The following is a 24,328-nucleotide window of genomic DNA, read 5'->3' on the forward strand; positions in this document are numbered from 1 at the left end:
CTGAGAATAACCTACAACAGTGAAAAGGCGCGCGGCGGTTAGTCTTTTATAAGTGATTACTCTCGTCTTTAATTCAACAAGACAGACTGTATCTTACTACGAGTATATGAGTAGTTTCTCTTCAAATTAGCTTTCTTTGTATGGTTTTCACAGAGAAATAAGCCCTTTTGAAAAAGACACTTCTCAATTGTCATTTAAAAAAATGTATGCCTATAAACAGGCGAAACGGTCTTTAAAAAAATGTTGCTATGGGATTGGGGGCTGTAAAGTTAAGTTATACACCAATTCCCACATTGTCATTGATAATAGTAGCTAGAACTAGGCCTGAGGAACTTTACAGGAAGCATACAGGTTTAGAAAACTTTGCTAAGGAAACACATTATTGTGTCTATATCTACATAAAATAACATTATTTTCGTTACGGTTCTTTCAATCATGTAGGTAGGTATTCATAATATTCACACTTCATGCCCTACGTACTAAGTCGCTGTGGCCGAAATCGGTCAGGAGAGCATCATCATCATCACTAACTATATAGTTCCCCAATAAGTAAATACAGATTCAGGTCTACGTCATTCTTACTATTATGGGTTATTTGATCGGTCAGCAGAATTGATGTTACCTTAATGGTTCCGCAATGTAACTAAAATCCCATGCGAGTTCGCGCGCCGTCTAAATGATCCTTTATTAGTAGGTTGAGTAAGGTCATTTATCATGCACTTTAGTCTCAGGCGATGCCGCTTGGCACGATTGTTCCTTAGGTCAAACAAAGTTGATCTGGCCCGGTAGCCGGGAGATCGTACCATGCAGACCCCCCAAAAAGGGGGGGTGAAAGGGTCGGCTCCCCAGGTCCAATCTATGCTATATATATTCCTTCCTAGTCTTAACAACTAGGGAAAGTTATATATCATTTTCGTATAATTTAGGGACGGGGAATTCATTTTCGAAATAATTATTATGATAATTATTTCGATACTGAAAGGTATGCTTTCCATACAAAAAAATATATTTTTGTACAAAAAATGAAAATGTTATGTAATTTTTTGTGACAATTAGGGATGTTACAATCACAGTGTGGCGATTTGCACTAAATAAAAAATTGGACGATGTAGCCCATGTATTCTTTATTCAGACAAATAGCACTGGCACAAATGGCATTAATAATTAATAGCGCGTGGCGGTAACGATTTCCATACAAATGGAACTATGCCCAAAGTCAAAGATTAAAAATGTTTACTAAAACACTGGATTTGGCATTTTAAAGTTTAAATAACTATGTATAATGTTATAATAATTTTTCTATGCGTTTTTTGCCCTTTTTTGGTACAAATTTGTTGTTTTTATTTTTCTTCCATACAAACTTTCTCCCCCCCCCCATTTCCCCCCCTTAAGGGTTGATTTTATAAAATTTTATTTTATCTTAAACTTAAACCTGTCGCATTTAATTGATGTTGAAAATTTCAGCTTCATATCTTCAGGGGTTTAGATTGTATGATGTCTGGAAGTAAGCAGAGTTTTGTTAGATATTATAATGTATGGGATATTATGAAATATAATGTCTTTAGCTCAAACACATGTAGATCCTAAACTACTGAACATTTTAACCTGAAAGTTTGAACATCGATTAATTACAAAAGGTTTAAGTTTAAGATAAAATAAAATTTTATAAAATCAACCCTTCAGGGGGGAAATGGGGGGGGGGAGAAAGTTTGTATAGAATAAAAACAAAAACAACAAATTTGTACCAAAAAAGGGAAAAAACGCATGGAAAAATCATTAAAACATTATATTTAAACTTTTAAAATGCCAAATTCAGTGTTTCAGTAAACATTTTTAATATTAGACTTTGGGCATAGTTCCATTTGTATGGAAATCGTTACCGCCCCGCGCTATAAATTATTTTTTTATTACGAAAAATGTATGATTGCCTACTATAAAGTGATATTTTCTGAATAAAGAATAGATGGGCTACATCGTCCAATTTTTTATTTAGTGCTAATCGCCACACTGTGATTGTAACATCCAAAATTGTCACAAAAAATACATAACATTTTCATTTATTGTACAAAAATAAATTTTTTGTATGGAAAGGTATAATAATTATTTCGAAAATGAATTCCCCGTCCCTAAATTATACGAAAATGATATATAACTTGCCCTAGTTGCTAAGACTAGAAAGGAATATAGCATAGATTGGACCTGGGGAGACCCTTTCACCCCCCCTTTTTGGGGGGTCTGCATGGTACGATCTCCCGGCTACCGGGCCAGATCAACTTTGTTTGACCTAAGGAACAATCGTTCCAAGCGGCATCGCCTGAGACTTTAAAGTGCATGCTGTTCCATACATTTGTGTTCCTTACTAAACCTACTACTAGTGGCTCTGTGAGCTGTAGACCTCGCGAGCAGAGCTTTAAATAACATGGTGCTAAGGGCTTTAAATATAGTAAATTAAAAAAAAACAATACAAAATTTATGTGTAAAAAAATACAAAAAGTTATAATATCCCAGCATACATTTACTGGGGATCGAACCCAGACCCTCTGTGCAAACAGAAAAAGCGAACGTTTACAAACTGAGCCAAATAGTTCTTAGATGGGTTGACGAAATTTAGCTACTCGTTCTCAAATTAAAATTAGTTAAAATTAAATATCTCAATACCTCCGAAACCAGCGAAATAAATTTTCTGAATTTTTGGCCATTTAATTTATAAACATATCTCAAAAAGAAAACACTCGTATGGTACCGATACCACTATTTGTTTAGGCGCGAGCTATCACGACTCCGCCATTTTAAAAAAATTCAAAAAACCGGACGGACAAAAAAATTTTATTTAGACAGAATCCAGTCACAAAATTTCACGAGATTCAGTTAAGAATTGCGACCTGTAGATGAGAACATCCGGACATACAAAAGCAAAATGCTCCAGTCGAAACGTAGACCTTCGCTACGCTCCGGTCAATTATGGTTTACGGCGGGTACAGTACTATAAACCATTTGCATTGGGGCTGCACACACGCGCAAGTTGCAGCTGGTATTCAGTCATTTTGTTTCGGCCTTATTAAATTTATGTTTGATCAAGAAAGATTACAGTGTCGTAACTTCATATCTTGTTTTAAAATGACCGATTTTAATCTGAAATGCTACTTATTAAATTCAAACGTAGAATAAATTGTGACGTTCCACGGCAAAAGGTACCTTATGGCGGCTGGCGCTTACGTATCATAGCATAATATCGGCGTTAATAATAGCGTAAGCGACATAAGGTACCTTTACCCGTGGGACGTCACAATTACAGAAGGCTAAAATTCTGAACCGACCACGACCATTGTAATTGTTATACACGATTTTTTTTAATTCTTATTTGTTAGTAGTATTGCTAGTCATCGATTACAGAATATGTAGTGAATAATCCTTTACCATCGTATTTTCTTGGAAACGTTACATGCCATAGAGTAACTTATATATAAGTAATGAGTTATATGCTACTTCAGTCAACCTCAGTACTTTCTGCACTGACTCAAATGGCATGACACGTCACGTTCGTACGTTTCCGTGAAGGATTAGGTATGCACTATATCTGTATACAGGGTGGCCAAAAAATAAGTGCATTCCCGTTGGCAGGGAGGTTTTGGTATTATACTGAGCGACTTTTACTATGGGACCAACCCAAAAACTGGCTGTTTCATATCATTTTTTGGCCACCGCGTATACTCGTATTGCCTCACCACTATGTTTCTCCACGCCGGGTATACGTTTTATGTAATAGCTATGATAATGGACTACTTACATACTTAGAGCATTTAATAACCGGAGTCGCCTTTAAGAGCTTACCCCTCTGCCGAAAACCTTGCACAATACAAAAGTATTTATTTATTTAATCGTATGGCTACAAGCTGGTCGCTTAATAATCAATTCCTTATTGAATAGGTACTATAGTTTAATATCTAGTTTCTTCACCCATTGGGCTGCGTTCACATCAGGGCAGAGCAGGTCCAGGGAAACTCCGGTATATTTACCCGGACAAAAGTATTGTGTGGACTGACGTTTATCTGACATGGCTATTTGCACGTTACGTAGAAATAACCAAACACTTGACGTGCCCCTCCCCCGCAAAAATCGGCAGACTGTTTTGTACAGAAAATGACAGAAGGTATCCAGTTACTAAATGCTCTAAGACTACAACTACATAATAACAAATAGTTAGTATGACATCCTTAGCCAAACTATAATACAATTACATACCTATACATCTTAAGAATCTATATTCAAATACATTTACTTCCTCATACAATATCGGTACAATAAGCTCATGATAAAATAATTTATACTAAGTCCAGTAGAATAAAATTATTATTGGGTCTTAGGCATTGAACGTGTAGCTTCATGGGTTTTCTTACTCTAGGTGCCGCGGTAGCTTCGTTAGTTTCCATGTGTAACTAACTAAGACCGGAAAAAACGCTTACATAAGTCTTAAACATAAAATGGCTGTTAAAACATATGCGACCGTTTTGCGTTTCTACTAGGCTTGACTGTGCAAGTTGGTAACTTAGAGAATTTACTAGGTATACTCCATTCCAGATAGGATTAGACGGGAGGAAAAATGGTTCTTTACATAACATTCTTTTAGTTCTTCATGTCTGAAGTCAATCAATAAGCAATGTCATTTAATACGTAACATTAAATATCGAAGTTGAAAATACTTTCACCAATTATTTCACATAATAATTTATAAATACTTGTTACAAACGTAATTGTAGCTACTTTTTTGTATTATAACTAAATAAAGAAAGTTCCCGTATAATGCACATCCAAAGAGGCAGAGGTAAACAAACTACCTAGTTGCAATAAATTGAACGCCATGATTCATAAATACATTTTTACAAAAATTTTTTAGGACTCCATAGCCAACTATCATATCCTATAAAACCGCCGTGTCTGTCTGTCCGTCCGCGCAATCGAAGTGGTAAAAATAATATTTTACAATAAGGTTTTTTTCGCTTCAATCTTATGGTGTGTGGTGACGTTGCATACGCTTTTCAAAACAAATATGTTGTTTAGTAATTATTATCGGAAATAATGGTGCCGAAAGTCCATAATGGTTAGTTAGATAGGTTACATTTATAAAATAGAAACTATAAAACTATATTGTCATGACTGCATATTCTTTTTGTTTTATTTGATTAACATTTAATTAAATGTATCATTATTGTAATGAGCAAGATCCTCTGTATAAAAATAATATTACCTACAACTTAACGGAAAAGATTTAGAAACCCTGATCTTTGTCATCTTCTACAGTTTAATGTTATCTGGAATGCAGTATAGTCAAAGGTCACACCACACTAGGTTACCTACTAGTTTTGTATCTTTTATTGAGTAGCCAAACCCAGCGGTGCCTCAAAATTCGGGATACACCAACATATCATATGAATAAGTCAGGCCATTTCGTTTACCACCATTTACAGATCATGTGATAGTATTATGGCAAATGCTGTGTATGACAACTACAATTAACTTAATTCTATGGCATTAATCTAAGAATAGATAATTGAATGCATTATTAAACGTGATAGGTACTAATCATTTTTCAGAATTATGAGGACTTATAGTTCGTTTTTTTTAGCATTAGAAATAAGGTAAACAATCTTGATGTGTCTTTTAATTGAAAAACACGTTTCAAAAATAAGTTACGGCAAATATGTAATAATTATGAATCTAACACGATCATTTATGTTCTTCTGCTTTCATAAGTAATAGTTATTGATTTTTAAAAAGCGTTTTTCAATTAAAACACATGTCAAGATCGCTTACCTTCTTTGAAGTTCTTTCTAATGCTAAAAAAAACGAACTATAAATGAGCACAATAAGTAATAACATTTTGTTTCATGCACTTCAAAGGTACATAATGCCATGTTTCTTTTTCAGAAAACGCTAAGTAACTAGTTACATGCATTTTCATCGTTAACACTAACTGTACGTAAAATTAGTACAGTCAGCCTCAAATAAACAGTGAAGACCGAAGTGGCCAAATAGTACCTATAACATAAGGTGTGTTATAGGTACTAGAGAAATAAGAATGGGTTCCGATACATTTGGGCCGCTCAGCCGTCACTATTTATTTGACGCTGACTGTACCTACACACAATTACCGGTTCTTCAGGAAGTCCATAAACCAGTTCCGTTTCTTTGAAGCCTGCAGAGATCCTGATTCTCTCACAGCTCACTCTTTCACGTTACTTATATTTTCATGGTGCACTTTCACTTTTTTGTGGCTTAGAATTTCACGTCACCCAATATTAACTGGACACCAACGCACACCATATTATTTAATTACCTATACACTACACTGAAGCAGTCTTTTGGTTTCTAACGCACGCCCCTTAGATACGCTTCATATTATTTACAATGAGTTCAGTGCGCAATAAAGACAACCCCGACAAGGTGGACTTCTGAATTGTAGCGTCCATATACTTTCTCATAATCTTTTAAAAAGGCAATGGCAAACCTACTAGGTACTACCTACTAACCCCCTTATTCATAAACGCGCTACAAACCTCAATTAGCTAATAATCGTTTGTCCTTATATTTCATTTTGACTTATGTATTTGAGAGATAAAACATAATTTAACTAAATCAGGCCCGTAAAGTTTTATGAATAGGGGGGTTTAACTATCCGACATTGGACATCAGGGCCCTATGGCATAAAAAATACAAGCTAATAGTGATTTTACATACAAAAAATTGTATTTTATTATGCAATAGGCCCCTGGTCTATGTTATCGACAGCACAATCGAATTTCTAAAGGATGAAACAAATTTTCCAAGATGGCGGCGGTTCCGCAAGATCCCAAAATGTCCGATGGTCTGGACACGAATTATTAACATACCTGGGTCATTCTTTGATTTGGTGTAAATCGGCGGGTCCACGGTAAAAAAATAAAAAATCTTTATTTTGGGTATTTGTTTGACCATAATCAAATGTTTAGGATGCAAGAATGTTGAAAAACGTTTTGGTCCCTTTCTGTGAAACTTATCTGCGAAGATATGGACCTCGCAATTTTAAAAGTGTCATGGTGATGACTTTGTATGGCGATAATACATGGTAATGACAGATTATCATTTTCACCATATAAATAATTATATATTTTTCTCACTTTAAGTGAAATATTATAGTATATGAATAAAATACAACAAAGAAAAAATAACTTTCCTTCGGCAAATTTTGTTAAGAGACTATAAACAATAAAAAAAGCGTTTCATGTTCTTACCGTGGAAGAATAGTAATTACCGTGGTTCCGTGGTAATGACTACCACGGTAATGATAAAAACTATAATTTTGTCTCATAACCCTAAACATAGTTAATGTTCCAGAACATTCTTCCAATTACATCATAACAATTCGAATAAGTTATCATATCAAATAGGATTCGTATTAATATGATTTCCACTTACCGAGAAATAAGACACACGGAACTGACACATTTTTTTGGACGAAACCACGGTAATCGAGTTATTATTTAAAAATAAAATTTATACGGGCACAAATGTTGAAGTGTGTTCCCACTGTCGATTAATATGCGACGAAAGGCGCGCGGTGGCAGTGGCAGGATCTCAGCACAGCCTGCTATTGGACAGCTATATGATGTGCAAGTAGCATACACGGAAATGACGGTACCGCGATGCCGCAAAAGTTCGATGCTGCCATGTAGTTCTGTACGACACAATTTAATTTGTGCAATCAATAATGAATATACTAACTAATATAGTTTTAGGCACTTAGTAAATACTAGCCATAAAGTTACATTTAAATTGACTTTTAGCTCATGTTTTGATGAAATCTGGTCAGGCGACACGCCTTGGTAGTGACATTTTGACCCTTTGGAGCCTTAAAAAACATAGATCTTCTTAAGATATCGTGAAATGGAAAACGGCCTGTACTACTATTTTTTTATTTACTACTTATAAGTATAAGACACGGTAAAGATCCAACTTCGTTTAGTACCGAAAAACCCGGGCGACATGCATTTACACCAAATCAAAGAATGACCCACCTACATAACAAAATTCAGTGCTGTTCTAGAGATTTCGACCTTTGTCTTAGTTCGATTGTGCTTTATATATACGGCCAAATCTCACGCGTAATGCAACATGGTACTGGCTTCCAGCATAGTATTCACTAGCAATGCATGCCCAACTATATTTAGTACATCACTCCTAGGAAATAGGATATTAAAAACAGAAAATAACTGAGCCACTTACGATGATGAAATACGGTTGTTTAGGTACTAACAATGCTGCTGCAGTTTGAATAACAATTTTAACAGTCATTATATGCTATGAATAAAGAATATGACAAGTTATGAGTTACGGAGCCGCCAGTAAATAGACAATATCTGATAAGGTGGAAGTTAGGACGGAGGCGGACTCACGCGATTGGCACTAAAGGTTGTCTTGTCACACTCAGTCTATATTGGGGTGCGTTTTGAAGCCTTCCTGCTTAATAGAAGGAAAAGCCAAACATGTTTCAGGTGGCCACCTCCTCGGTGCTGGCCTCGAACTCCAGCTTGACGTCGCCGCCGAGCCCCTCCACGTCCACCTCGTTCTCCGAGGCGTTAAGCATGTTCAGCGTCACCTGTACACGCACAACATGTTTTAATCGTACAGATAGTCGACAAATATTACGGGACTATTCCATGTTACTATTGAAAAACAATAACTTAATAGTACGCTTTTATTGCTTAACTTACTTTCTAAGTAATGTAGTTACATCGAGCTACTAGTGTAGCTACCGTCAAAAAGTATGTAAAATTGAAAACTTCTATATGGAAATTTTCGGAAAATTCTCACTACGAAACGAACGAAATTTCTAGTAAATGGGAACTTCCTTTTATTTTCTGTGTAATTTTCCGGAAATTGCCGAGTATCAAGAAAGTCCTACTGGCACAAATCTAGACACCAAGCCTACACGGTGGATCTACGAATACAACCCAAGCACATTTCACCGTTTAATAAAATAATATTGTTACCAGTCACTTTTTTTTGTAAAATGTGCTAAAGTTGCGTCAATCGATGTAACAAAATAAAAATAGCTTAATATATTTATTGACATGCAAAATATTTTTAATCTAACAATATTATCCACTAAAGCCGATAATACTCTAGGTCACTCCACAACAACAAAGTAGCTTAACTACTATTATACCCAGGTCCGAAATAGGGACCTTTATTAAATGTCTACATCTATTTTTTTCACTACGCTTATACGTTGCAATTAACTAATTATTTAGAATAGTTAGAGAGGCGTCCAAACGTTACCTAAGAGCTCTTCCAATTCGGACATGTTGAAAAATCCCACTATGCCTACCTAGAGATGGGTAGTGAGTAAATACTCACGGGTAAATACCGAGTAAATACTCAGTATTTACTCAACATACCCGTATTTACTCGTTTATACCCAAATTGGTGGGTATAAACTATTTAGAGAGCTGAAAGGGGCATATAAATTTTAAAATATAGGTGTATTTTGTAAGCCGGTACTGGATTAAGTACTCAAAATTGTAAGAAATGTATTTTAAGAGGGGCACGTCCATACATGTAACTAATAGTCACAATTTTTTTTTTCTTAAGTCACCAACGTGTTGCACATCATTAAATGGGTCTTGTAAAATAACTGGAATGTTTCTAAGAACATTTTTGGATAAATTGAATATTTTTGGAAAAAAATTGTTTCGAAAGGTCAAAATAAATGTTTATCTCTCTATAGTTAACTCTCGAACCAAAGGTCAGAAAAAATATGAAAACACATCGGGAAATTAGCACATGAGTACCAAAAAAAATATTTTGAACATGATCGGTTGAGTCATTTTTGAGTTTTCTTTAAAAAACCCTTAATAAAAGGTCGTAAGTGCCGCGGAAACACGCACTTTTGCGGGTCATGCAGTTATCTAGAACATAGATAGAATTTAAGTACCATATTTTTAAAGTAAATACCTTCTTATTTAAAACAAAATTGGCCTTTTTCAAAAACTTTTTTACTTTCACTTTTTTAATATTTTATAAGCAATCGTTTTTACCCACCTAAATGTGTAAATACGGGTTTTTATCGGGTGCTTTGAGTAAATACTCAGTATTTACTTACCCCTACCCATCTCTATGCCTACCTAGCCAGGGTTCTAATTAATTAACCTTACTCATGTTTTCAAAAATCATTCTAATTAAATCTTTAAAAAAATACATTTTAAAAATAGGTTTGATATTATTTTATCAATGCAATTATATTTATTATTATGTCGCTTTTTACTTTGTATCATAGTAATACTGTTATAAAAATAAACCTTAATTTGACGCATAATAACGTGCAAGGTCGTGAGTTCAATCCTCATTGTGGCTCCAGAGAGAGGGCTACCTAATAATTATGTTTAGGAAAAAATGCATAAAGATGGCACACTGTGTCCCGTTGCCAACTCAAAGGTTAACATTCATTTCTACGCTGTATTAAGTTTCGTGCACCATTTTCCATTAAGTCGGGGAACCATCTTATGGTAAAATCTTGACTAATGAAATAAGGACGAAATTAAAATACTCTTATTCAAAATAGTCTGTCTTCAAAATGTCTAGGTATAAGATAGTTTCCAGACCAGTTTGTCTTCTCCCTCCCCTTTTTATCTTACTTACACTATCATGCCACAGTTTAACATGTCCATACAGTTACAGCGAACTCGTTATGTTAATAATTATTGGCGTAATGTGTTCTTTGTTTTTTGTTTTAAAAATATTGACTAATTTGCATAACACATTTCAATAACTAGGTACATATTTTGCAGTAAATATATCCTGCATTATGATAGGTAACATCAAAACTGTATGGATATTTACACTGAGACCATGCTAACATTAAAGCCTCTAACCAAATATTTATTTTTTGGACCTACCTATACAGGGTGAAATTTAATTCACTGGCCAAATTGAAACACCCGAAAGAACTCGAAAAAATATTAAACACGTGTTTTTTCTTTTAATTCCGCTCAGTACATTTTTTTCGAAATAAATCATCATCAAGTTGTCCTAAAAACCTCGTACGTTATGGTGAACCGTCAACTACCCACTACACCCGCTTCTCTCTTATCAGTTAAGGTCATTGACACCCCGCCCCTCCCGCTGTTTGCAATCGCGTCACCAATTATGAACCCTATTGCAGCGAGATAAGACGCTTACCTACATAAGTTGCTAATTTTTCCTTCATTCATACTTTAACGGGCTTAGGACCGTCAAAATGCAAAGGCAACCCATTTTTAATCTAAAATGTTATTTCTGTTCAGGTCAGGCGTATTTAAAAAATTGAATCAACTTATGTACATTTGATTCAAAATCGACGCAATTAAACTATTTACATATCACCCTCGGTACTTACTGAAGCAAGTAATTGCACTTTAGTTGTACTGCAATAAATGTTCGAACTGTAATCCGTGCTGCTCCAAACAAAGTGCGGCACGTTTATGCACATTGTTCTTTAGTTTTCTAAGCACTACAACGTTGTTTCGCACTTGGTCAAATGCACGCACAATTTTACGTTTTAAATCGTCCACAGGCTTTCGGCTTCGTTCACGTAGACGCGTCTTTTTATTTCACCCCACAGAAAAAAGTCTAACAAATTTTGATTTGCTGCCAAAATTGTCCCACGAGATGGTACTCTTGGATTCAATCCTTGTCTGCGAAGGCGCGGAACTGATTCCATTTCGTATAATCATTGTGCACCACGTAAACACTCACCACTTAATAAATAACACCGTACCATTTCGTAATATTCCCGGTTCGAAAACATTTTTTTAAACCTTAGTACGCGCGCGATTATTATTTTAAGGTTGGCGAGTGACGAGTGACTAATCATTTATGCTTACCGTTATGTTTACCGCTAGCGCGGAATGGTTTGGACTACCCTCGAAATTGATAAACCTGCCTACCATCGCCAATACTAACTGGGTGGACCCTATTGCAACGATTATAAGGTTTAGTGATGGTCAGATAAGGGTTTTGCTGATGTTGTTGTTAAAACCTACTATTAGGTTTGTTTACATTTGTGGTAATAGGGTGACCACGACTCGTGGAAAATATTTAAAAATTGAAAAATGAAAATTAAAAAAAAGTGTACTCTTTTTTTTGCTAAATAGATTCCTTAAGTGTAACCTAGTGCCGGGAATGAATATGGCCAGTGATTTAAATTTCACCCTGTATATGTAACTAAATACTGTCTGTATTAATATCTTAATGTAGGTGCTGGAGGAGCCAGTTTTTCTAATCTGAATTCATGGATTGTTTTTTTTTTTCAAGTTCCGTTACATACTGCACTGTGGACCCCAATAACAGGATAAACTTTAACCACATAACATTATATTATCTGTCTAAATGTTCGTTTAAGGTATGGCTCTAGGTGTGTATACGACTAAACACCTTAGGGGCTTAGGTCGTAATAACAAATTGCCGGTCGTGTAGTTTGACTTTACCTATAGAATGTGTTTTTTACAGATTTTATAACTATTTTGGGAAATAAATAATGTTACAAAAACGGCGACTACTTCGCCTTGATGATAAAAAACCGGACAAGTGCGAGTCGGACTCGCCCGCCGAGGGTTCCGTACTTTTTAGTATTTGTTGTTATAGCGGCAACAGAAATACATCATCTGTGAAAATTTCAACTGTCTAGCTATCACGGTTTGTGAGATACAGCCTGGTGACAGACGGACGGACGGACGAACGGAAGGACGGACAGCGGAGTCTTAGTAATACGTTTTACCCTTTGGGTACGGAACCCTAAAAACAACTAGTCTGGCATCAGAATTTATGGTTGAAATTCGTCCAGTTATTCAAGGCCACCCCTTAAATAAATTGAAGAGACAGAATATATCTTAAAAATAACACAATCACTAAGTAGAAATATTTTTAAAATATCAGCACATGCAATCAACAGCCCAGTGGGAAACAAAGATTAAAAAAATAAAATAAAAACATTTAAAAAATATTCAAACTTCACTAACCGAAACTCAAAAGACAAACACAACAACTGATAACAAGTGACAAAGATTTTGCACTAAGTAGTTAGTGAAGATTTGAACCTCTGCGTTTTTTCCTAACACCGTCTGTTGGTTGAGGGCTCTGAGTGGAGACTGAGTGGCTACCTGAGGCGGTTGGGGAGGCTGGCTGTGGCTGGTCACTGTACTGCTTACCTGCCTGACAGGTATACCTGCATCTTCAAAAGCCTTCTTCTTTAGAGTAGTACGGATTTGTGTTCTGAAACAGGTTATCGGGATGGCTAAATATATTAATGTTTCATGTTTAAATAATAAATAATATTTAAATTTATGTAATATTACAGATTTATCAAATATTGTCAGGCAAAAGCTATATACAATACCACGTTGGCTAATTCTCAATAGAATTTAAAGGCAGACCTATACATTATGAAAAAAAAATCGATATTATAACGTTATACGTATTTTGTTTGTGTTTGAAATACCATTCAAAAGGTATCACTCTACCCTGTTACGGCAAACCAGCTTATCTAGATAGGAAGTATGCAATAAGATACGCTTTTTTCTGTAACAGGGCAGCAATATTTTTTATTACATTATTATTTATTAACAATTATAATAACGTTATGAAATATGTAAATGGAAAACCACAGCGTAAGGTTTTATTACACTGGCCACAGTGGGCAAGGCTCACCATAGAAACTAATCATCAACCTAGTGGTTGTGCTCGAGGTTGTCAAAAACACTGAAAATATTGTTCTATGAAATTTAACAGTATTTTAAGGTTTGTTTACAGGAGCTGAGGTTGGTTTTTGCCTCAAAACAACACATATGTAGTAATATTACAAAAATATTATTGTAATATACTTACACAGTCCGATTCTTGATATGCTGGCTAAGCTTATTGAGGTCCACAGCAAACCGGTGTACACAAGACCTGAGCATTTCTATCTCCTCATCTGTCCACTTGCCTCTGATAAATTGAAGGACATAAATTAAATTAGAACATTCCTATTTGACCTGCAGATTAATGTATGATTTGAGTTTAAAGTTAGGTAACCTTTCATATATGGTCATGTGCATCTCAAACATTTGTTTTTGAACTTTAACTAAAACATCAGGATAACTGATTCAATAGCAAATTTTGACAGTTGCATATGAAATGTTAGGCCTTTTTGTTGTCAGTGTGACTTCTGGCGGTCTAGCATAAGTTGCGTTCTCGCGCGCGAGTCCATACTTGAAGTCGTGCTTGATGTATGGAGCCGCGTGCGAGAACGCAACTCATGCTAGACCGCCTGATGCATCTAGTACCACATATTGGAATATTAAGCCTAATGGTATACCATCAAGTTTCTATTTTTAACTCATTTTTACTGCTCCTCTATCCGCTCCTCAGTGGTTTATCAAAAATGTGCTATTTAAATAGTGACCTTCATGTTTACTAAAATTTAGTTTAGAATTGCACAACAACACATGCACAATTAGGTTATGGCCACAGTGATATATAGCCTAGATAAAACTAGGTATTAGAAATAAATGGAATAACCAGTAACCCGGTTTATTAAATATTTTTATCAGTAACAATTGCTTTACCATTTATTGTGATTAGTAAAACAAAACTCCTTGAGGTTTGATATTTCATAGCAACCTGCTGAATTAAGTTTAACCCGATGAAGATGACTACTGTAGTATAAGCTCTTTATAATGAATTTCAAAGGACTGAGCTCATTATTGTGCAGCATAGGTATTATATACTATGAAAAGTAACCGAAGTCAGTTAACTTAAACACTATAAAGAGTTATTTGCTATATCAAGCTACGTTATAAGGAGTTTATACTGTATTATTAGTATTATAAAAAGCACATGTAATAAAAAATACATATACCTACATATAGTTGTGATTACAACTTTTATATGGAATAGGTATCTAAGCAACAAAATCTACATTGAAAGACCTAAAGACTGATAGAGTTAGATCAAGAAAAGTCTGCAGCGATTTTGAGAGCCCAAGCAGTGCAAGTGTTATTTTAAACGTCAAACTTCTATGAAATCATGACATATAAATAACACTTGCACTGCGTGGACTATTAAAATCGCTGCAGACTTTTCTTGGTCTAAGTCTACTTCATTAGCCTGACGATATTTCTCTAGTCGTTAGTACAGAAACGACATACCCGGGCTGCGAGTCACCAACAGGATGTAACAGCATAGTCATTTCAGAAAGCTTGTTAAAAGCTGTACCTGCCTCCCGAAATATCTCTCCAACCTGCCAAAATAAACCAATAAAGTAGGTAATAGGAAAGAAAATTGGCACCTCCGCGGCAGATAGGTACTGTGGAACACCAACCTTTGCAGCAGAGTTATTCATTTTTAGAATGGATATTTATGTGTGTCCCAGAAGTTACTTAAAAACACTGTCACGCAGCAGATACAATAATTATTGGTTTCAGTTCTGAATGTTCTGATGTAGAAGCATTAAGAAACTGCAAAACCGGGCGTACAGTACATTCGGTACAATTATTTGAGCCAATCAAATTTATCAAATACAACACCTGCCAAAAGTCAGTGTTGCCAACTCGGATTTTGAAAAAATGCTAGACTAATGTCTAGATTATGCAAAATTTTTTGAAATAAGTATGCCAAAGTTTTTTGAAATATGCTAAAAAAAATGCTAAAATGTCACTTGAAAATAGACACTTAAAATAATATGGTGTCTAAAAATATTCACTAAAAACACCGTACTTTGTCAGTAGAAAAAGGCGCGAAATTCAAATTTTCTATGTTTCTATGGGATGATAATCCTGCGCGCTTACTTTTTTTTTTAATTTGTCGTTTTTGTTTACTAACGGAAATGGCTTGAAACACTATAGTTACGCCGGTTACGAGCCTGCTGTTGTTTGGCAATATAGGCTGGCCGCAGACGCACTGAATTTTCATTCGGTTTCCGGACGGTCAGGTGTGAACGGGACGTCGCTATACATATAACTATACATGTCTCGTTTGCACCTGTCATTCCGTACGGAAAATTCCGTGCGTCTGTGGCCAGCCTTATTATTGACCAAGTGAGCTCAAAATGCGAGCAAAGCTTCTCCGTTTCAGGCGTAGGTACAACCGCGAACATCGAAAATTGAAAATTTCCAGCTACTATCTCTGTCAATCTAATTACGCCTTAGTTGGAGTAAAAGAGGTACATAGTTGCTCGAAATTTTCATTATAGACGTTCGTGCGTTCGTGGTATGCCCTCTGTAAATGTATGTAGGTAAATACCTACAAGATCAGTGAAGGCCAGTCCAGATGGGACAATTTTCGCCCAACCTGGTTGACCTTGGTTGTCTGATCAAATCTGCAAAACGGAATATGTCTATCCACGAAAACATCAGAGGTTAATTTAACTGAATTTATGTGCCATTCAAAAAAAATATAAGGACATATCGTCACTTGTAATATGAATTAATGTAACCGCCAAAATTACGAAATTGAGTTAAGTATACAGTTCGACTGCAAATTTGATTATCTGTCGATTACTGCTATTAAAATTTCGATACCTTGAAAAAAAAAAGTCGAATACGTTAACCAAAATCAGACCATTTTTTTCATTTTAGCGACTTTGAATTAATGTAAGACACATTTTTTATAAATAACTTACTATAGGGTAACGTAACGACAAGCTTTTTTAGTTTCGCATTGACTAGTATGAGGTACTGTCCAAAGTTGAAAAATTTAATTAATGTAAGAGTCATCTGTTTATAGATATGACTCTTACGTTACCTACTCATTTTGTTGCACATTACAACCGATTGACTCTTACGCTAAATTGATTTACCTAGATCAGACAAGTTTCAAACTTTAAACCGAGATTACAAACACTTCTATTATAAAAAAAACCCAAGCTACAAGTGTACCTTACTAATGACAAAAGGCTACGGCGGAGAACATTTATATTTCAATGTAGCTTCAGCAAGTTTTTGATTGAAACAAAAATGTGACATAGTCATAAACTAAAATTATAGTTTATATTAACTTTAATTATTAATTTAAGAGACCAATGAGTACATAAATCACCTCGAGGAAAAAAAACATGCTACAAACGAGCTGAAATACATCGTAATATATTATGTTATACAACGATAACTCGACAGTGATGGCTAGTTTCGATTTTCAGAAAGTTCTGAATACCCCACATGGCCAGAGTATGCTGCTATACTACAGCAGAAATAAGTATGCTGTTTACAATTTAACTGTGTTTGGATCCAATACACAGAATGGATTCAGTTGCGAAATTGGGACCTGTTTATATCAATATCTCCTTGACGTTGACAAAAAAGGAACAAAATATGTACTTAATTCTTTATTGCGATTCTTGCTGGGGTCAAAATAAAAACCAAGTAATACTGACCATATTGAAATACTTTCTAGAGAACGCAAAAAATGTACAATCAGTGCAAGTAAACTATCTCCTACCGGGGCACACTTATATGCCGGTGGATTCGATGCATAGTGTTATAGAACGTGAGGTTCCAAAACTCAGTGTGTGGAGCCCAGTACAATGATGGCCTACTTTCATGCTTCCAGCACGCAAGACACCACGGCCTTATGTTGTAAATACCTTGGACCACACAGACCTCATAAACTGGGAGATTATAGCCGATCAAGTATTTACTTCAAAAACGACTTCAAATCCAAATTTTAGACTCAAAGACATCAGAATCGCAACAATAAAAAAAACTTTAATGAATTGCTAATTAAGTACACAATGAAGGACGACGGTGATACTTACTTTCAAAATAACATTGGGTCTAGGGACAGCAAAAATAGGAAAAGGAAAAGGAAAGGGAAAGGGGAAGGGAAAAGGTCAATTCGATGCACGGGTCGTAACGACTAATGCATCGAGTGGTGCTCTGCAAAACCTTTATGAACAGGGATTGCCAATTTCCACAAGAAAATACAAGGACCTAAAAAAACTCTGTGACGACGAGGTCATACCATACCGAAACAATGTGTACAAGATTATTTAGGTACAGCTGCCTTTATGTCGACAAAATTGATTATTTGGACGACATAATACAAGATGAAAATCCAACTAATGATGTTGAAAAGACAGACCAAAGGGGGGAAATTGATGAATGTGACGGAAAAAAAAGACGAAGGGAAACATAAAAAAGGGAAGGGATAAGAAGGCGAAGAAAGGGGAAGCTGAAGGTGCAGCAAAAGCTTCAGATGCTGTAAAAAAGGGGAAAAGAAAAGCAAAGCAAGGAAAAGGAGTAAAGAAAAGTAGAAAGTAAGTTTGTTTTAAGACAGAGGTTTCAATTATTAAAACTGTTTCGTACTTAAAAACCAGTTTTATTCATGACTTACCAAACCGAAGAAATTATTATACTTTAGACCTTATGACTAGAGAATAAGTTTGAAAATGCTATAATTTGTTTATTGTAACGTAACTCCAAATTTTGAAAACTGTGTCACTTACGTCAATTATTCGTACCTTTCCGTGACGTACCATAAACTATTCTTATTTTTTTTTACTAAACCCTAATGTAACTCCTATTAATAAAAAAATAAATAACGCAAACGCCATGCTATTTTCAAAACTATAGTAGCAGCCTTTTTGATACCTTATTTAGTTTAAAGATCTCATAATATCAAAATAATTGCTATAAATACGATTTCAATAACATTTGTACATAAAAAGTTACACCACTTTTTCTAATTTGCATATTAGTCTTTGGCTTCTACCAAAAATCGTCATTTGGCGGTTACGTTAATTCATATTACAAGTGACGATATATAGTCCGTCGACGTCCATCCGCCCACATAAGTCAAAATTCATATGAAAATATAAACCACATAAGGCGATGGCGCATATTGTTGCTGCCAAGTTGGTGCAAACTTGGCTTAGACTAAATTATGCTAATAAATATGCCAGATGCTAAATGGAAAATTTCGGTGCCAAAGTGAGTGATTTGGCATCACTTATGCCAAGTTGGCAACACTGCCAAAAGTGCCAAAGCTGCGTTTTGCGCTCTTCTGAAGCCCCCTCCAGACTATGCGCGTGAATCGCGGGCGAAGCCGCGAACGCGAGTGTGGAGTCGATTTCGCTGTCTGCGAAAATCGACTACACACGTGCGTTCGCGGCTTCGCCCGCGATTCACGCGCATAGTCTGGAGGGGGCTTGAGAGTTCTGAGCGATGCGTTCGAATATTTCCACCTAAAGTGCAGACGAGATTTCTTTGTATTTCATTGATCGTGTAGGGTAGGTTTAATGGGCCAAAGCATGTAAAGGCCCGTATAGACTAGAATTCAGGGATGTTGCGGATGCAGATTTTTTGACATCCACGGATGCGAATGCGGATCCGGATATTTAAAGGCTCACATCCGCGGATGCAGATGTAAAGATTAAGTATTTAAAAAACTACTAATATTACATTTTAGTAATTTTTATTTAAAAAAGAAGGAAGCTTTTAGTATTTGAGCAAGAATATAGGTGCGTCATATTTAATAAACAGTAACTTGGCCGACTTTTCAGAATCTAGACGATTTCGATATAGGTAATGACGAAATTACCTAGCACTTAAGCCGCCGCTAGGACGTTCCTGTACCGACTTTTTCGACATCCGCATCCACATTAAGCTCCACATCGATTTTATGCTGATGCGGATTTTGAAAATAATGCGGAAGTTCCGCGGTTGCGGATGCGGATGCGAATATTCGCAACATCCCTGGACGAGATGATCAAATCGACAAATTAAACAAAAAAATATTAAACAATTTAATTAGATCAAAAGAAAAGTCTACAACGATTTTGATTTTTTTGATAGCATACGCAGTGCAAGTGTTATTTTTACGTCATAATAAGGAATATTACGCGAAACACTGCGTAGGGGGCGCCACTACCACAATTACTCATAATGTGAGGGTCTACAGCAAGGCCTATTGACTTCCTTGAAACGATGTGACCCTTCAAAATTGTGCATGTGTTGTCCGTTCCCAGACGAGATTGCCAGTAATTAACATCAAAATATTTTACTACAGCAACATTGCTAGAACTGGCTTTGTCTATAGATGCGATTTCTAGGAACAAATCAAATTATTTTGATTTGTATTTTATGAAGTAGTCATATGTAAATTATTATTTATTTTTTGATATATGTATATTATTATCTATTATATTTTAGTTTTTCTTTGTCTATGTTCATAAAATCTACGAAGGGTAGACGTGCCTCTACCCTCCTTGATAAAATAAAAAAAATTCTTTGTCAATTGGCCTCTTTGATAGGCCTTGATTTGGGTCTGGCCGGTAAGAACATAGACAAGATAAAAGTCTGTAATGTCAATGCTGTCATTTAAGTCATTTAATGCAAAAATATCAATTTTCATATAAAACGATTTATTCACTTGAAATATATTTATTTACCTATTAATTTTAAAAATAAAATCTATTCATATGTACGAGCAACATATCTAAATGCGTCTTCGCACAGACTTAGTTAAATTTAAACCGTTGTCTCTCTTCCTTCCTTGCTGTATGTATCCGGCAATGGCGACTTTATCAACAATTCTTATCCGGATTATGGAAAGCCCTAATGTGTGTGTGGAAACCGTTGTAGTAAATCAGAAACAGCGATAATTTCAAGGTAAGATATATATTAATCTTTAAATAAAAATGAGCGTGCTAATTACCAAATTCAAATATAATAATTTAATCTTACTATCCCCGTAAGTCCCGCGGACGCGTCCGAAATTATAATCAAAATTCAACATAGATGTAAAACCCCACATTGTTTAAGCTGGTAACCCTAGGAATTAGCGACGTTAGTAATTAGGGAGATAGATTATATTGTTTAATTTTTTGACTATTTTGTTTTAGAAAGTGAATCAGCAGATGGCTTGAGCGTGAGATAATAATATAATCCTGGGCCGTCATATGATTTCTTGGAAAAAGCTCAGAAGGGCACGTATCTGCCGCATATCCAAACTAGTATCCCGGTGACCAAGAACGCTGCGCGGAGCTGTGAAGCAGAAAATGTCCGATAACCGGATAGATGTAATAACAACTTGTAACCATTTGCCATATCAGTGTATGTATTCATATGTATTATGAAAATATTTATATCTTAATAATACGTAACTTTTTGTTACCTTTTATATTTCACGAATTTCTGAATATAGTACCTAATCATTATCTTTTAACGTATTTTTTTACTTATTTGTGAAATGCTAATTTCAGAGCCCAACAACGTGCACACTAGCGCCACTGCTAAATAATCGTGATTATTTAAATTTAACGACATGTATTTAAAAAAGGGGCCGCTACGGACTGTATTGTGTATTTAGGTACCTTTTGAATACATCAAACTAGATTTTATGTTGCTGGATTCGTCGATCTATGAGCTCAAAACAAAAACGGCCGTTTTAACTTTGGACGGGTAGATTGACGAATCCAATAACATAAAAACTAGTTTAATGTATTCAGCAGTGGCGCTAGTGTGCACGTTGATGGGCTCTTAAAAACCTGACCCCAACAAAAAAGAAAAAAATACAAAAAGAAATTCCCTCTCTGGGATTCGAACCCAGGACCATTAGCTTCCTGAACTGGATTACTGCCAATACCCGCTAGGCTAAACGGGTTGTCAATTCTAATTACAATGGTATCCTACCAGAGCGCTAGTAGTATAAACGAACTTTTGAAAGGGACATTTTTTTGTATGGAGTTATCGTTCTTCTCCTAGTGAGTATTATATTCTTTGGTCTACAGCAAACTAGAGAGTCGAAATTTTGTTATCTAACTAACCTCTCTATCGATCTTGCACATTCGAGCGATAAAGAGGCAGATAGCTGAGTTTCGAATTTTGCGTTTCCCTGTAGACCCTTTGTAAACAAACCGCCCTGAGGGGCTACCGCGAAAACCGAAATTCGCAAATTGCGGGGATCTTACTCTTTTACTCCAATGAAGGCGTAATTAGAGTGACAGAGAAAAATGCCCGCAATTGACGATTTTCGGTATTGGCGGTAGCCCTACTGATGTATCAATGTCATATTTCATTGTCTATGAAAACAGTTTAAGCGTTTAAAGCCCGCTCCACACTCATGCACGAATCGCAGCGCGAACGATTTCGCACATCCGCGAATTCGACTCCACACTCGCGCGTGGCGACGGCGACAGCGCGGCTGGTTATATACTCCAAAGAGAATATAATCACTATAATTCTCTTTGAGTTACTATACTAGATTTACATTCGCGGCTCGTGGCACGGCTCGCGCGCGGCTCATCTCGTGTCTCGCTTCGAGCTCGTGAGCTCGTCGAGCTAATCGATTTTAAACGGGAATGTAAACAGCAAGCGCGCGTCCCGCGCGAACCCAAAGAGGATATAACCACGACGTTTTACGCGAGCCCATCGCAAGCCCTATTGACTCGTGCCCAAAAAACCGCTCCTCCTAGTGAGCCAGGCGAGCGCGCGCAGAGCCGCCAGACGAGCCACGAGTCAAGTAAATTAACACTTGCACTTGCACTGTGCTATGATTATTATATAAAACCGCAACCCGACTGACTCATTGACATGCTTGTTCTCCCAGAAGGGGGTTCCTCTATACGACGGTGGTCTTGTAAACCAGGCATAAAAGCGGCTAATAAGTACGTTGCTGGCGCTAAATATATTGCACAGTTAAATTGTTCGTCCAAAGATCGCTTTACGGTTTTCTCTAAAAGAATGCGAAAAACCTAGATTCCGAGGCAAAACTCCTCAAGAAAAACGAAAGCAAGATTTATGATTAAAAAATATTATAAAGCAGAGTAGTATGCTTGAGATGAATGATGTGTTTATTCAATAATTTTATTTATAATTACAACAAAAGTTGAAAGGTCGTGTCCTATCTTGCCAGTGTAATATTGTTATCAGTGTTAGACATGATAATTGTGAATTGTTGGACGGTTGAGCCTTTGTTTGACGCCACGCCTCGGTGGCTACAGTGTTGACTTTCGGGTGTCGGAAATGTATTTGTACTTTGTGAAACCACATTTGAATTATCGAGTAACAAATTTAACTTTTACTTCTCTACTATAACTGGGATACACAAGATGCGCTAAGAAGAACAGATCAACTTTTATCGTGTCTCTATGTTTATTAAAATGGAACTTATTCTTATTTTGTCTTTTATCCCTCTGGGATTGGCTTACGACAAAGGTAAGCAAAACTGGCGTAGGTTTAAACCCAAATCTACTGAAAGCGAATTTACACACGTTGAAAATGTTGGAGTACTTGATCCTAATCATAAAAAATATTGCAGCTGTTTCATTGTCATTTGTACCTATAATGTATCATTCCTTTTTTATTATGTTGAATAACAATTTGCTCATTAATGTTTCAGCATCTTTCTATGGAGCTAGCTTTATAACATACCCACTTCAAGAAGCAAAGGGTGTCACAGACATTAGTTTTCGGTTTCGAACACATCTGTCAGATGCGTTGTTGCTCCTGGCTGCAGGAAAAACTGACTATTGCATGGTGGGTACCCAACACCTTTTTTATGTATAATATGACATTATTGTATGTTTATTTGCATCAATCATAAATGTCGCAGCTTCTGTCTTTTTGAATATCTTCATCCATAAGGGGAATGGTCCTAAAATAATTAATTAAATTTATGGACTACATGGTTTTGGAATTAAACTTTACAAGGGTTGCCAACCTGATTTAAATATTTTTTTTAGATCAAGCTAGAGACTGGGAGAATAAAATTGCACATAAACCTAGGTGCTGGTGAAAGTGAACTGTCTTCACCTAAAGGAATATTCCTCAATGACACTCAATGGCACCATGTTAGCATCATCAGGAGGGAAGCTAATTTAACTATGAAGGTAACTTTGTTCACTTATTATTTAATATCAGAATAATATAGACAATTAGGTAAATATAAAACAATTTTTAATATAGTAAATTAGTTGCATTGCAATATTTCATTAATTATTATTAAAAAAATTTAAAGGTTGATGATACTACTGTTAGAAAAAGACTACCCGGAAGATTCTTTGAATTGAACATACACTTTGGAGTATTTCTGGGAGGTCAAGGTGATTTCTCTGAACTGTTCCTGGGCCACATGGAAAACTTCCGAGGGTGTATGGAGGATGTGAGTATTATTATTATGTTGTATGGCTTTATTACATTTCTAAATAATCTTTATAATTTTATAGATGTATGAATTATTATTATTTTAATATTCAGGTTACTGTATTAATGCTTTCAGTGCCAAGACCCCCAATACCAATACAAAATGAACCCGACTATGGATTCTTGGCACTGAAAGT

The 24,328-nt window shown here is 35.8% G+C and overlaps 2 protein-coding genes and 1 long non-coding RNA gene across 4 annotated transcripts in view; 2 read left to right on the forward strand and 1 right to left on the reverse strand.

Annotated features, from left to right (window-relative positions):
* Nucleotides 1-8,405: 8,405 nt before the first annotated feature.
* LOC134805317 (chromatin complexes subunit BAP18-like) lies at nucleotides 8,406-15,500 on the reverse strand. Of its 2 annotated transcripts, none has more exons than XM_063778637.1 (5): nucleotides 15,374-15,408; nucleotides 15,201-15,292; nucleotides 13,897-13,998; nucleotides 13,110-13,284; nucleotides 8,406-8,632 (listed from the first exon to the last, which is right to left on the reverse strand). In XM_063778637.1, the coding sequence occupies exons 1-5, from the start codon at nucleotides 15,392-15,394 to the stop codon at nucleotides 8,525-8,527; spliced, it is 498 nt and encodes a 165-aa protein (XP_063634707.1). In that variant the 5' UTR covers nucleotides 15,395-15,408; the 3' UTR covers nucleotides 8,406-8,524. The 2 variants fall into 2 exon arrangements, with proteins under 2 accessions (XP_063634707.1, XP_063634706.1); XM_063778636.1 differs by having other exon boundaries at nucleotides 8,411-8,632; nucleotides 13,173-13,284; nucleotides 15,374-15,500.
* A 4,783-nt stretch (nucleotides 15,501-20,283) lies between these two features.
* On the forward strand, nucleotides 20,284-21,264 carry LOC134805047 (uncharacterized). The gene is made up of 2 exons (XR_010146240.1): nucleotides 20,284-20,657; nucleotides 20,891-21,264. It is a non-coding gene; the product is annotated as an uncharacterized LOC134805047 (long non-coding RNA).
* Nucleotides 21,265-22,853: 1,589 nt separating this feature from the next.
* The window catches only part of LOC134804698 (chondroitin sulfate proteoglycan 4), a 31,526-nt gene continuing 30,051 nt past the window's right edge, over nucleotides 22,854-24,328 (forward strand). Inside the window, exons 1-4 of the mRNA XM_063777839.1 lie at nucleotides 22,854-23,204; nucleotides 23,389-23,525; nucleotides 23,732-23,878; nucleotides 24,007-24,150. Of these exons, the coding sequence (XP_063633909.1) occupies nucleotides 23,138-23,204; nucleotides 23,389-23,525; nucleotides 23,732-23,878; nucleotides 24,007-24,150 (495 nt within the window). The 5' untranslated portion in view covers nucleotides 22,854-23,137. The remainder of the gene's footprint in view (nucleotides 23,205-23,388; nucleotides 23,526-23,731; nucleotides 23,879-24,006; nucleotides 24,151-24,328) is intronic.

The sequence above is a fragment of the Cydia splendana genome, chromosome Z (genome assembly GCF_910591565.1).
Source record: "Cydia splendana chromosome Z, ilCydSple1.2, whole genome shotgun sequence".
Taxonomy (NCBI): Eukaryota; Metazoa; Arthropoda; class Insecta; order Lepidoptera; family Tortricidae; genus Cydia; species Cydia splendana.